The sequence below is a fragment of the Lampris incognitus genome, chromosome 14 (genome assembly GCF_029633865.1).
Source record: "Lampris incognitus isolate fLamInc1 chromosome 14, fLamInc1.hap2, whole genome shotgun sequence".
Classification (NCBI taxonomy): Eukaryota; Metazoa; Chordata; class Actinopteri; order Lampriformes; family Lampridae; genus Lampris; species Lampris incognitus.
The window spans coordinates 33,324,373-33,338,075 of NC_079224.1; the positions used below are offsets into that span (position 1 = coordinate 33,324,373).

The window sequence follows — 13,703 nt, forward strand, 5'->3', positions numbered from 1 at the left end:
CACATACCCACATCCGGCTTCCCACCCGCAGACAAAGCCGATTGTGTCTGTAGGGATGCCCGACCAAGCCAGAGGCAAACACAGGGATTCGAACTCGCGATCCCCGTGTTGGCAGGCAACAGAATAGACCGCTATGCTATCTGGATGCCCTCCTTCTTATCACAATGTTGACTACTCAATCAGTCTAATATGTACTTCGTAATGGTGCATACGATTATGTATGTAATACTATTAATAGTATGTCACACTGGTATTTAAACAACTGTAAATCATAGCATGTCTAGGTATAGTAGTCTGAAGTCACTGTCTCTCAAAACAAGACTGTCTCCTTCTTCTCACTGTGCGATAAAAACATAGTATATAAAAACCTCATCTTATGATGGAGTATAAGGGCAAGGCCAGAGAGATTAAAATTTTATGGAACAATATACATATACGTATTATTATAGATTTCTGATTTTTTTTCAAATAAATTAGAGAAATGTAATGGGAATTTTGAAAACAAAGTCAATTTCTAGATTACTGTTGATATGATATTTTGAGAATTGCAACAAAATTTTGAGGAAAAAAAAAATCAAAATCTGTTTTTGACATTACATCAGGTCACACGTTGTCAGCGAACTGCAGACAAGACGAGTACAAGAGCATCACGGCATCAATTAAAATTAAAGCTATGCTGAAATCTGGAAATTTCTATAAAGCAATTTTAAAATATAAATATAAATACAAATAAAAGCATGAAATGATCTTAGGAAATTTTGAATTTTTGTTTTTAAAGACAGTTTTAACATTCATCTTGAAATTCTAACTTCGGTCTCAAAAGTTTGCCATGATTTACAAGAAATGATTGGTAACGATTTACATTAGCTACGTTACATAACAGGTTCGTTGCACAGCTATAGACAGTCTGCAGATATTCCACAACTGATCCAGTATGAGTCATCAAGCTTTTATCCATATGTTGTGATTCCACCTTGCAGGCGTTAGGCCTACCGACTGGTTCCATGCCTCCACCAATGTCTTGTGTTGCTGTGTGCTTGATGATACTCAGTCAAGATAAGGAGTAGGCCTAACATGAGAATTATCAGCCTGTGAGGTGGAATCATAACATAACATATGACTAAAACCTTTATGAATCATACTGGATCAGTTACATGGCGTGTCTGCATACTGTCTATAGCTGTGTGATGGATGTGTCATGTAATGTAGCTAATGTAAGTCATTACCAATTTTTTATCGAAAAACATTGAAAATGTGTTTTCTTAATTTACCATAATACTCCTTTGTGTTATCCAAGTCTTTCTCTCTCAAAGAGAAGCAAACCTTGTAGTGTGTATATGTAGATTTGTAGTTTATGTGCGACTGTAGCATTTGAGAAGATCCTTTCTAAAAACGCATGTCTACCAAACTTAAGGCTGCTATGTCCCAAATGGTAAATGGACTGCATTTATATAGCACTTTTCTAGTCTAGCGAGCACTCAAAGCGCTTTACAGTGTATGTCTCACATTCACCCATTCACACACTCATTCATACACACACTCATACACTGATGGCGGAGGCTGTCATGCAAGGCATCAACCTGCTCATCAGGAGCAGTTAGGGGTTTGATGTTTTGCTCAAGGACACTTTGACCCGCCCTCTGGAGGAGCTGGGGATTGAACCAGCGACCTTCTGATTACAAGACAACCCACTCTACCTCCTGAGCCACGCCCCCCTGTCGTATTCAGCTAAAATGCCCCACCCTTACATATTGAGTGATGGCACAAAATCGGAACAGATGTTGGCGCATTCCAAATGTAAGCTAGCAATTTAAGTCCTTGTATGTCGAAAAGGTGGTTCTTTTCCAAAACCAGATGGTCTATATTTTAGATTTTTCAACCGATGAATCTAATACGGTCATAACTTTTCACAATAATTTACTGCACTTTTTTTTTTCTTTTGGGAAAATTATTGTTCATTTTATTTGCTTGTCATCTAAGCAGAAATGCCTGGTAATAAAACTCAAAGGCACAATCGTAAAGCCGTTAAAGTGAGGGTTCACTGACCCGGAGGTGGATGAGTACATCGCCCTTGATGAGCAGTCAGCAATTTACTAACTGTTGGGAAACTCCATAAATATTACCAACCGGCTTTTCTGAATTATTGCAGCGTCCCTCTCTTGTATTCTGTTGTAATCTCATCGTCATCATCATAACTGTCCTCTTGTGTCATCATCACTTACAGACGGAGGAGGAGGAGGCCGTTGTGAGGTGTATATAAAGGAGAGACTGTCAGTGTCTTGGTACCTTGCTCTTCCTCCCAAGTTGGCATTTCTGCTGTCACTCTTCCACCCGCCGAACCCTCGACTCAACATGGCCTTCGCTGGGAAATGGGAAACTGAGACACAGGAGGGGTATGACGAATTCTGCAAGCTGCTCGGTGAGACCGCAGGCTCTAAATGCTCTTTGTGACCCTTTCCAAACTTTTTAAAATCCAAATGAAAAATGTTCGCCCTGTCCTCCTATACTCTCCCATCTGCTTTCCTATCTTTCTCGCTTATCTACATTTACATTTACTCATTTAGCTTTCATCAAACGTGACATACAAGAGAGTCAGCAAGTAGCGAATAAATTCATATGTTACCAACTGGTATCATAGAGTGTTACATAGTAATCATACCACAGTAGTCTGATTACTTCTTCATATGCAATGAAGTAATCATAACATAGTAGTACTATATGAAGCCATAATCATAATAAAGTAATATGATTACTACTTCCTATACTATGAAGTAATCATACCATAGTACTACTATATGAAGTTGTAATCATACTATAACACTATGATTACTTCTTCATATACAATGATGTAATCATACCATAATAGTACTATAGGAAGTAGTAATCATACTATAGTAGTATGACTACTACTTCATATACTATGATGTAATCATACCATAGTAGTACTGTATGAAGTAGCAGTAGTAGTACAGGTACATTTGCTACATAGTAATCATATTATTACTAAGAGTGCATGTCATATTGAGTAGGTGCATGTTCTTCTTCTTCTTCTTGAAATCAAGAGGAAATCAAAGTAAAAAAAAAGAAAGTACATTGCCACGAGTTGCAAAAAAAGGAAATTAAGAAGCCACGTGCTTGTAGAAATAGGTTTTAAAAGTAAAAACCAATAGTGATGTTGTTTAGGTAACTATGGTGGAAATAGTAAGTGTAACAGCTATTTCAAATTCATAGCAAAGTGTCACCAGTGACAACATTTCCTACAGTCTCTCCTGCCCCCATATTCTTTTCCCTTGCTTGCTCAGATTAAACCAATCAAAATACGCTTTACCTTCATTCTGTGACAACCCATCATATTCACCTTAATACACTCAACTTGTCCCCCTCCCAAACCACCAGGGATCCCAGCTGATATCATCGAGAAGGGCCGTGACTACAAGCTGATCACGGAGGTCACCCAGAACGGCGATGACTTCTCTTGGACCCAAGTCTACCCCACCAACGCCAAGGTCACCAACAAGTTCACCATCGGCAAGGAGTGCGACATGGAGACCATTGGGGGCAAGAAGTTCAAGGTAGGAACGAGAAGCAAGGGCAAACAGAGAGAGGCAAAATGGAGGGGTGGGAGGAAGGATTCGGCAGTGGGAGATGAGAGAAGGAGGCAAGCAGGCAGAGGGAAAGATGAATGGAGGGCAGCATGTAATGTGCAGTAGAAACAGGAAGGGAGGATGTGAGTATCAGAGGGAAGATAACTCAGTTGTCTGTTGAAGAACTGGTACATTGACCAGGAATCTGAAAATCAGAAAGACTGAATTAACTGATTGAATAAACATCATAGCAGTATTAAAAATCCAAAAGACTTGATGTTTTCAATGTTAGTTGTAGATTTTGGATTTTGCTAGAAGACATGTTGTCGGCTTGATTCTTGCAATGGGGATTTTGCTTTTTTGTGCAATTGTGGGTGTGTCTACTCTCTATTGGTGAGTTTGTCTAACATTAAAGTAATAAGACCTTTCTCTAATTTAAGCTGGAGCCTTCTCGGGAAGGCTTCATGACAGAAATGAAGGCCCAGGGCCGAAGCATTTGTCTTGACTTCTCCCCCTGAATGAATTTTAACATCTCCAAGATTATTCCACGACTGCAAAGCTTTGGCTCTCGAGTATCAGATGAAAGGAATTCAAAGGTAGGAAAGAGGGAGGGAAAGGGAATAAGGAAAGAGCACGGGGCCGAGGGAGAAATGGAAGGGTGACCAAGGATGGTGGATGGGAGAAAGAAAAGAAGAGAAGAGTAAAGGGAGAAAAAAGAAGTATAGGAAAGGCAGGGTGAAGAGTTATGGCTGGATGGATGGCTAGATGGATGGATGTTGTGACTCTGCAAATGATAAAACGTGTGTTTCTCCAGGCCACAGTGTTTATGGAGGACGGCAAGCTGAGCGTCACCTTCCCCAACTATCACCACTCTAGTGAGCTCAGTGGCGGCAAGCTGATAGAGGTAAGAAAAGAAGCTTTTTCAAATTATACCTAGCATTTGTAAGTGATATTTAAAAAAGTTTAACCCCTCCCCCATCTCTTTTTGGCTATGTAAGACAGTACTGGATGTTTTCAAGTTAAAATAGAGTAGTGTCATTAAAATCTTCGTATAAGAATAACACATCTGTAAGCCGTTACGGAATAGAATACAATAGAATATGGAATCGCACTCCTCCATAGTATTGACTGTCTATCTCTAAGCTCTGGGTCTGGCTCACTTTCTATATATATCACCATCATTCTCTGTCTCTGTCTGTCTCTCTCTTTCTCTGTCTCCCACTCTAGACCTCCAAAGCTGGGTCCGTTGTGCTGAAGAGAACAAGCAAGAAGATCTAAAAGCTGACCTCTGACCTCTGTAACAATCGCAACAACCGGAGACCTCAAGATGACTACCATAACAATCAATAAAGATTGTAATGCTAACATAAACTCATGGTCAGAACTACTTTTTCTCAGAGTGTGTGTGTGTGTGTGCATGCATGCACATGTGTATGTGTGTGTGAAACCAAATAGCAACACAGCAAATGGATCAGAGGTTGGGATGATAATTCTGATTTGAAGAACAACCCTTAATCTCACATCTAAATAACATTTAGCTTCTGGTATAGCAGGGTAATGTAGTAACTAATGGGAGCAGCCAAAAGTAGTAGTAGAGGTAGCAATCTAATATTATGTAGTACTAGACCTGGGGATGGACACATAAGAGAAGTAGAGTCCTACATGGGTCGTTATCATTACTGAAAATAGGGTCATTTGCACCTCTTGCCCTTCGCTATAAAGCTGTAGCAAAGTGCTCTCAGAACATGCCTAAAAGTTAAAAAAAACTTACCAAAAAGTAGCTTTGAGACAACGTCTTGATGAAAGCTTAGATCAATTTAATTGTGACGACAGAGCCATTATTGTCATCCGTTTTGTTTTGTTTCGTTTTAAATTATATTCACTGTTCCCGACAGTTATATGATGTTACATGACATCAACTTTATGGCCAATTTACATAGAAAGTAAGCAATTTTGGCTGTGAATTTATTTGCATTTGGGGAGGACGCATGGTGGTGGAGGACCTTTTCTTTGGTAAAAGAGTACCACTTTTGAGGACCAGTATTAAAAGAAACCTGGTAATGAGCTATTTGGGTCTTATCATGTATGGGTGGATATCAACACCACATGTGGACCCAGTTTTCTATTCTGCCATGTAGTTAATCACATTTGCCTGTTTTGTCAGGCATACCAGAGATCTAATAAGGGAAGTTGTATCCAGATTGTATGCAAATTGTTGTATGCGCAATGTTAGAATGCAAATTTATGTATGCATACTACATAGACAAAAATATTAAGTAGGGAGCCTATTGTCATGAAATGATCAAAGCCGTCCCATAAATCTTTGCACCTTTTGTCATTTCTATGGTAACTCCTGGCCAGGGGAAAAATTTCCAAAGCGATCTGGTGGACAATGAAACAGGAGCAGTGGCAGCAGGCATCAGCAAATTCAAATGTTTTTTTATATCAATTTCATGATAAAATACATGTCTAGTGAGCTAAGTCTAAATAAAAAAGAAAGTTCTACAAATGTGAAAGCAACAAAGTTCATTTTCTGGTGTTACGAACAGTCACTTTTGCTTACATCTGAGTCCGCCAAGTGTAACTTATGTAGTACACAGAGAATACACTGCATTCTATGTACTGAATAGTATTCCCTATAGTATGTAGTATGCACTATATACTTTAAGTATGTAGAAAGTTCTAACAATTCAGACACAGTTGAGTTTATGAACCTAGCACAATAGGTGAACCTAATGAACTACATGGCAGAATGTCTTTATGCATGCTCAGTAATCCAGGTAAGGAAATCACAGGAAGTTGAATTCATCTGGACACATTTATTGAGAGAAAAGTTTCATCACTCATCTAAGTGACCTCTTCAGTCTCAACTGACTGCAGGTATCCCCACCCTCATAAACAATACAGTGGCAAAACGACCAAAAACAACGATCGGTTTCATTTGCAAATTGCTGTGACCATTAACTAGAGTTTCAATGACAATGTGTACTATTCAGAGGATTGGGGAAGAGTTGCGATCACAGCATTGTAAGATGGCAGTAATGAACATCAGAACACTATTGATTTTGTGGATAATGTGAGGGACATCATTATGGAGGGGGATGAAACAATGGTCTCTTATGATGTTAAGTCTCTCTTCACATGTTCCTGTTGATGAAGCAGTGGAGGTGGTCCTTGTGAAATTACAAAACAACCCCACCCTTGGCGATAGGACCACCCTTAACATTGACCTACTCTGTCTGCTCCTGAAACTGTATCTTCAGTTGATGTACTTCACATACAAGGGACAGTACTATTCACCCTTTGCACGTCACGTCACGTCACACTTGCAGGGAATATGAATGCCATGATGAACGGCAGAAGACTTGGACGTCAAATTTAAGACAAGCAGGCACGTTAGCTATGGTTCGACATTTCGTTGTTTGAAGCTAGTTTTTACCAGCCCTCATGTCAAACCATAGCCTTGACTTTCCCTGTTGTCTCGTCTCTTCCTCAACTTCCTCAACTTTTACTGCCTAGAACATTAAAAATTATAGAGCATTAAATGAATGACATAACACTTTTCATGCACATTGTAGTTATTTCAGATCCAGAGGACTGTAGCCTACCTGCTCTGGTGTGACTTCCATGGCCTGGAATACCAATTCACATTTTTGCATCAGGTCAGGGGCAGACAGTTTATGATTCTGAGCGCTGTACAACTCAGGTAGAGGCTGTGGTAGACCCAGAGACACCACCTTTGGTTGGAACTGGTGACTGTACTGCGGTAATATGTGTAGGAGACCACTCTTCTCCGAAGGGTTTGGGGTTGCATTGTCCAGATCCTTGTAGAATTTTTCTATGGCTGCTGTTGACACACCTACTTTTTTCCCAGATGGACCTGAACCTGAACTGACCCGTTTGTACTGTACACCGCAGTGCTTCTTAGCAGGATTTGAGAAATCAATCGATTTCGCCTCCTCGAACAGAGCTTTGCCTGGTTTCAAGGGAGGCTGTCCCCACTGTCGTGGCCCAACGGTTCCATCCTTCTTCACAGACACCCATGGTTTCAGCTGGGTCGCAGACAGAGCCTGACTATGATGGACCTGAAATTACAGATAGTGCAGGCGGGTCATTCCATGGAAAGTGTTAAGATTGGACTTTGGAAGTTTGAGGTTTTTGATCATAACCAAATATTCTATATATAGTATATATAATTATATATATATATTATATATTTTAGCCAAAAATTATGCATTTTTAATTTAATTAACACATTTCATATGAAGAGGGAAGTATTTTTGCTCATAAGAACAATAAAAGTCTGAGGTTTATGTGATATTTTTTAAGTGTTACCTTACATGAATGTGAGAAATGGTCAGAGTGGACATGAGAAAATTATTGTAATTTAACAAAAACAGCTAAAAATATACAAATTGTTTATTTATTATTTAATTGTATTTTGCTTCATGCTAACTAGTACACTTGAATCAGTGGCTTCAGACACTGAAAACATCACTGACAGTTTTAATATGCCTCCTTGTCCCCTTTGAATGTTGTGGACTCAAACTTAACACTTTCTATGGAATGACCCAAATGCTAGCTAGATGGCAAGACTGTGTAACCTACTATGAAATGGCAAGGAAAGTATGAGCTGCTTTTGGTTACAGTCGATTTGAGTTTTGATGGCATCCTAGGGGAAACAGGTTAAAAACATACACAGCTGGCTAGCTATGTCTTACCTTTGCCATTATGTGGTACATCCCCCTGCTGTGAGCGCAGCGCCACGATTCTGTAACCCAACCAGCTACAAAGAACTGGTAAGCATCCAGACTTTTGTATGCTTTTAGGTCAGCACCTGTGTATGGGACACTCCGTTGGTAACATAGTGGTACAGATCGTGTGGATTGAACTCGGGCAGACTGGACGGTTTTGCTAGATCCGCGAACACATCGGTAGGAAGAAGGTACGGGTCGGTAGCTAACCCTGCTATCGCTAACGTCTCCAAATATCGCTCTTTGTGCCGTCCTACGAAGTGACTCACTTCACAGGACAACTCCACAACATTACTCTGACTATTGGTAGCTATCACTTAAATTTAAACTATAATAGCTACTCATCCGTCGCAATATTTTATTTGTTTTTGTTGTTCGCTTTTGAATTTCCCGGTCTATCACTTCCTGCCGTCCGTCCGGTCTATCACTTACTGCCGTCCGTCATGGCGCAGTCTCCCTCGTCACGTGATAATTGTGACGTGTCTGCAAAGGGTGAATAGGCAGAGGCATGGGTGTGCTATAGGTTCGCTAGTCTCACCTATAATGGCCAACTTGCATATGGAAGAAGTAGAAAAGAGGGTTCTGATGTCACATCCAGGGACACCACCTAGCCATTGGTTCATATTTGTGGATGACACCTAGGTTAAAATTAAATCTCCGGATGTACCACATTTCACCGACCACATTAACTCTGTGGACAACCACATCAAGTTCACCAGGGAGGATATGAAAAATGACAGGTTAGCCTTCTTAGACTGTGAAATTGCAATTGGTGATGTGGGACATTTGATTGTTGATGTTTACCGTAAACCAATACATACTGATCAGTACTTCAGGTTTGACTCTTATCCTCCACTGGAGCACAAACTAGGAGTCATCAGGATGCTGTATCACCGAGCTGACAACGTCCTCACTGACACAGCGGCCGGGGAAGGGGAGAAATCCCACATTGAACAGGACCTGGTTAAGCATGGTTATCCTAACTGGGCGTTTGTCAAAGACAGGAAATGCCCAAACAGTGCACCAGCCAATCGAAGGGAGGAGAAGGACAACAGCTGCCTAAGCGTAAACCAGTGTTGATTCCGTACGAGGCGGAAGTGTCGGAAAAGTTGAGAAGCATATTTTCCAAACACCACATCTGAGTTGCTTTCAAACCCCAAAACATGCTGCACCAGAAATTGGTTCAGCATTGCCGTGACTTGTTCATTGGGAAAACCAAACAGATGCTGGCCAAGGGGATGGCACAACACAGGAGAGCTAATGCGTCAGGCCAGGACTCTGCAGTCTACATCCATCTACAGGCCAGTGGCCACTCTTTCAAGGATAAGGATGTGCACATCCTTGATAGGGAGGAATGTTGGTTTGAACGGGGAGTCAAAGAGGCCATCTATGTGAAGAGGGAACGACCATCCCTAAATTGAGGGCGGGGGGGGGGGGCTAAGAGTACATCTGTCACCATCTTACAATGTTGTAACTGCAACTATATTCCCCAATCCTCTGTGAATAGTACACATGGCCATTGTAACGCTAGTTAATGCTCACGGCAATTTGCATATGAAACTGGTTGTTGTTTTTGGTTGATTTTTTTGACATTTTTTTTTGTTTTTGGCATTTTTTGGCTTGTGATTTTTTTGGTTTTTGGCAGAGCCAAAGATCAAATGGTGGAAGCTGAAGAAGGAAGACTGTTGTGTGGAGTTTAGGGAGGAGTTAAGACAGGCACTGGGTGGTAGTGAAGAGTTGCTGGATGGCTGGGCAGGCACTGCAGAAGTAGTGAGGCAGACAGCTAAGAAGGTACTTGGTGTGTCATCAGGACAGAGGAAGGAAGACAAGATTTGGTGGCGGAATGAGGTAGTACAGCAAAGTATACAGAGGAAGAGGTTGGCAAAGAAGAAGTGGGATAGTCAGAGAGATGAACAAAGTAGACAGGAGTACAAGGTGATGCAGCGTAAAGTGAAGAGAGAGGTGGCAAAGGCAAAGGAAAAGGTGTATGGTGAGTTGTATGAGAGGTTAGACACTAAGGAAGGACAAAAGGACTTCTACCAATTGGCTAGACAGAGGGATCGAGCTGCGAAGGATGTGCAGCAGGTCAGGGCGATCAAGGATAGAGATGGAAATGTGCTGACAAGTGAGGAGTGTGTGCTGAGAAGGTGGAAGGAGTACTTTGAGGGGCTGATGAATGAAGAAAATGAGAGAGAGAGAAGGTTGGATGAAATGGGGATAGTGAATCAGGAAGTGCGGTGGATTAGCAAGGAGGAAGTGAGGGCAGCTATGAAGAGGATGAAGAGTGGAAAGGCAGTTAGTCCTGATGGCATACCTGTGGAGGCGTGGAGACGTTTAGGAGAGATGGCAGTGGAGTTTTTAACTAGATTGTTTAACACAATCTTGGAAAGTGGTAGGATGCCTGAGGAGTGGAAAAGAAGCATACTGGTACTGATTTTCAAAAACAAGTGCGATGTGCAGAACTGTAGCAACTACAGAGGTATAAAGTTGATCAGCCACAGCATGAAGATATGGGAAAGAGTAATAGAAGATAGGTTAAGAGGAGAGGTGATGAATAGCGAGCAGCAGTATGGTTTCATGCCACGAAATAGCACCACAGATGTAATGTTTGCTTTGAGAATGTTGATTGAGAAGTACAGAGAAGGCCAGAAGGAGTTACATTGTGTCTTTGTGGATTTAGAGCAAGCATATGACAGGGTGCCAAGAGAGGAGGTGTGGTATTGTATGAGGAAGTCAGGAGTTGCAGAGAAGCATGTAGGAGTGGTGCAGGATATGTACCGTATGAGGGAAGTGTGACAATGGTGAGGTGTGCGATTGGAATGACAGATGGATTCAAGGTGGAGGTGGGATTACATCAAGGATCTACTCTGAGCCCTTTCTTGTTTGCAATGGTGATGGACAGGTTGACGGACGAGATCAGGCAGGAGTCTTCGTGGACTCTGATGTTTGTGGATTACATTGTGATCTGTAGTGAGAGTAGGGTGCAGGTTGAGGAGAGCCTGGAGAGGTGGAGGTATGCACTGGAGAGAAGAGGAATGAAAGTCAGTAGCAGCAAGACGGAATACCTATGCATGAATGAGAGGGAGAACAGTGGAATGGTAAGGATGCAAAGAGTAGAGGTGATGAAGGCATATGAGTTTAAATACTTGGGGTCAACTGTCCAAAGTAATGGGGAGTGCAGAAGAGAGGTGAAGAAGAGAGTGCAGGCAAGGTGGAGTGGGTGGAGAAGAGTGTCAGAAGTGATTTGCGACAGAAGGGTACCAGCAAGAGTAAAAGGGAAGGTTTACAAGATGGATGTGAGACCAGCTATGTTATATGGTTTGGAGACAGTGGCACTGACGAAAAGACAGGAGGCGGAGCTGGAGGTGGTAGAGTTGAAGATGCTAAGATTTTCATTGGGAGTGATGAAGAAGGACAGGATTAGGAACAATTACATTAGAGGGACCGCTCAGGTTGGACGGTTTGGAGACAAAGCAAGAGAGGCAAGATTGAGATGGCTTGGACATGTGTGGAGGAGAGATGCTGGGTATATTGGGAGAAGGATGCTGAATATGAAGCTGCCAGGGAAGAGGAAAAGAGGAAGGCCAAAGAGGAGGTTTATGGATGTGGTGAGGGAGAACATTCTGGTGGCTGGTGTGACAGAGGAAGATGCAGAGGACAGGAAGAGATGGAAACAGATGATCTGCTGTGGCGACCCCTAGTGGGGGCAGCCGGAAGTAGTAGTAATAGTTTTTGGTTGATATGTCACTGTATTGTTTATAAGGGTGGGAATACCTGCAGTCAGTTTAGATTGAGGGGGTCACTTAAATGAGGGATGAAACATTTCTCTCCCAATAAACGTTATGTCCAGATGAACTGATTCAACTTTCTGTGATATAGCAGAATAGAAAACCAGGAGTACTCAGAGTCCTGAGGACCAAACTGATGCCTTATACCAAGGGGATATGTTTAAGCTTTTCTGTCAGGAGGAACATTCTGGTTTTTGTATGAAAAGACTGAAGTGCTGAATTTGCCTCTCTTTTTGATAATGGGGAGAATAGATGTTTGCCAAGCTGCTGTCTAGTAATGTGCTAACTCTTCTGTAATAGAGTCTGTTCTCGCACCCTGCCCACAACGCGCCTCTCTTCTTTCTGTTGTGTCCTTTTCCACTTCCTCCTCTGCGCCTTCTGCCTCTATGATACCCACCTGTGTTCCCAACTCTCTATCATTACGGTCAACTACATCCTTTTATTCCTTCTCAGCTATTCTTTCCTCCATTTTCATCTACCCTCCTCACTTCAGAATCAGAATTAGAATCAGAAATCAGAAATAATTTATTGTCATCTCAGTCATGTACGTCCATACACAAAAGAGACGAAATTTCGTTTCTCCCAGCCCACAGCAGCGCAACACAAAAGACAAAAAGCACATATCCGAAAGAAAACGACACCACTAAAAACATACGAAAACAGAGAACAAAGCGAAAAAAAAAAAAAAAAAACAACAAAAACCACACAGTCAACAACACAGTCCATTTAGTAAATTTGCAACACAGTGCAAAAATGTCACTCCAGAGAACGAACGCAAGCCAGGATGACTGTCGGATCCGCTGGTCTGCATGGGCTAGCAGTTAGCCTAGCCTGCCCGACTTCCACGTCCAGTCAGACCGCCCTCAGTGTTTCCTCTTCGGGCGCAGCTCCAGGTGGGGCTGTGGTCCCTGGGCCCACCCCGGACGCAGGCGACTAGGCTCCCTCAGCCGATCCAACGCTAGCTCTCCCAGCCAGACACCTCCCCCGTACTCCACACAACGACACAAACGCATATGCAGACAAAAATATTGCACAGTTGACGCCAGGCGAAACCACCGCCAGACCGCCCTCGGTGTTATCGGAACTGCCAGTCTGCATGGGCTAGCAGCTAGCTTAGCCTGCCCTGCATCCCCACTTCCACATCCTGTCAGACCGCCCTCGGTGTTTTCTCTTTGGGTGCAGCTCCAGGCAGGGCCGTGGTCCCTCAGCCCACAGGATGCTGCAGACCAAGCTCTCCCAGTCGATCCAACGCCAGCTCTCCCAGCCATCAAACGAAATCGACGATCACAGACATAATTCTTCACACGATGAGACAAACTCAGACGCAGATGTAGACATGGATAAAGACACTGCATAGTCGGAACTGGGGGAGGCCGCCGCAAACATGAGTTCACACCGCCATTTTTTTACATACGTCCAAAAAATGGCGCAGCTTTTGAATGAAACCTCAGAACATTACTCTTAACCAGTGGTAAGTAATAAAACCATCTGGTACTCACTTTCCCTGGAAGCCATAGTAGCCTCCTAGCAGTCTCTTGTATTGCTCATGGGCACAGAATTGAATAGCAGCATAGGGA

General features: G+C 42.4%; 1 protein-coding gene across 1 annotated transcript; it reads left to right on the forward strand.

Moving 5' to 3' along the window:
• Nucleotides 1–2,312: 2,312 nt before the first annotated feature.
• LOC130124133 (gastrotropin-like) lies at nucleotides 2,313–4,938 on the forward strand. The gene is made up of 4 exons (XM_056293565.1): nucleotides 2,313–2,419; nucleotides 3,397–3,572; nucleotides 4,399–4,488; nucleotides 4,812–4,938. The coding sequence occupies exons 1-4, from the start codon at nucleotides 2,353–2,355 to the stop codon at nucleotides 4,860–4,862; spliced, it is 384 nt and encodes a 127-aa protein (XP_056149540.1). The 5' UTR covers nucleotides 2,313–2,352; the 3' UTR covers nucleotides 4,863–4,938.
• Nucleotides 4,939–13,703: the final 8,765 nt, after the last annotated feature.

What these genes read in the sequence shown, in the direction of transcription:
- LOC130124133 (XM_056293565.1), top strand. Translation starts at nt 2,353, where the DNA reads ATGGCCTTCGCTGGGAAATGGGAAACTGAGACACAGGAGGGGTATGAC. An exon ending in TTGGGGGCAAGAAGTTCAAG is followed by an intron (nt 3,573 to 4,398) that starts GTAGGAACGAGA and finishes GTGTTTCTCCAG; the next exon opens with GCCACAGTGTTTATGGAGGA. An exon ending in GTGGCGGCAAGCTGATAGAG is followed by an intron (nt 4,489 to 4,811) that starts GTAAGAAAAGAA and finishes CTCCCACTCTAG; the next exon opens with ACCTCCAAAGCTGGGTCCGT.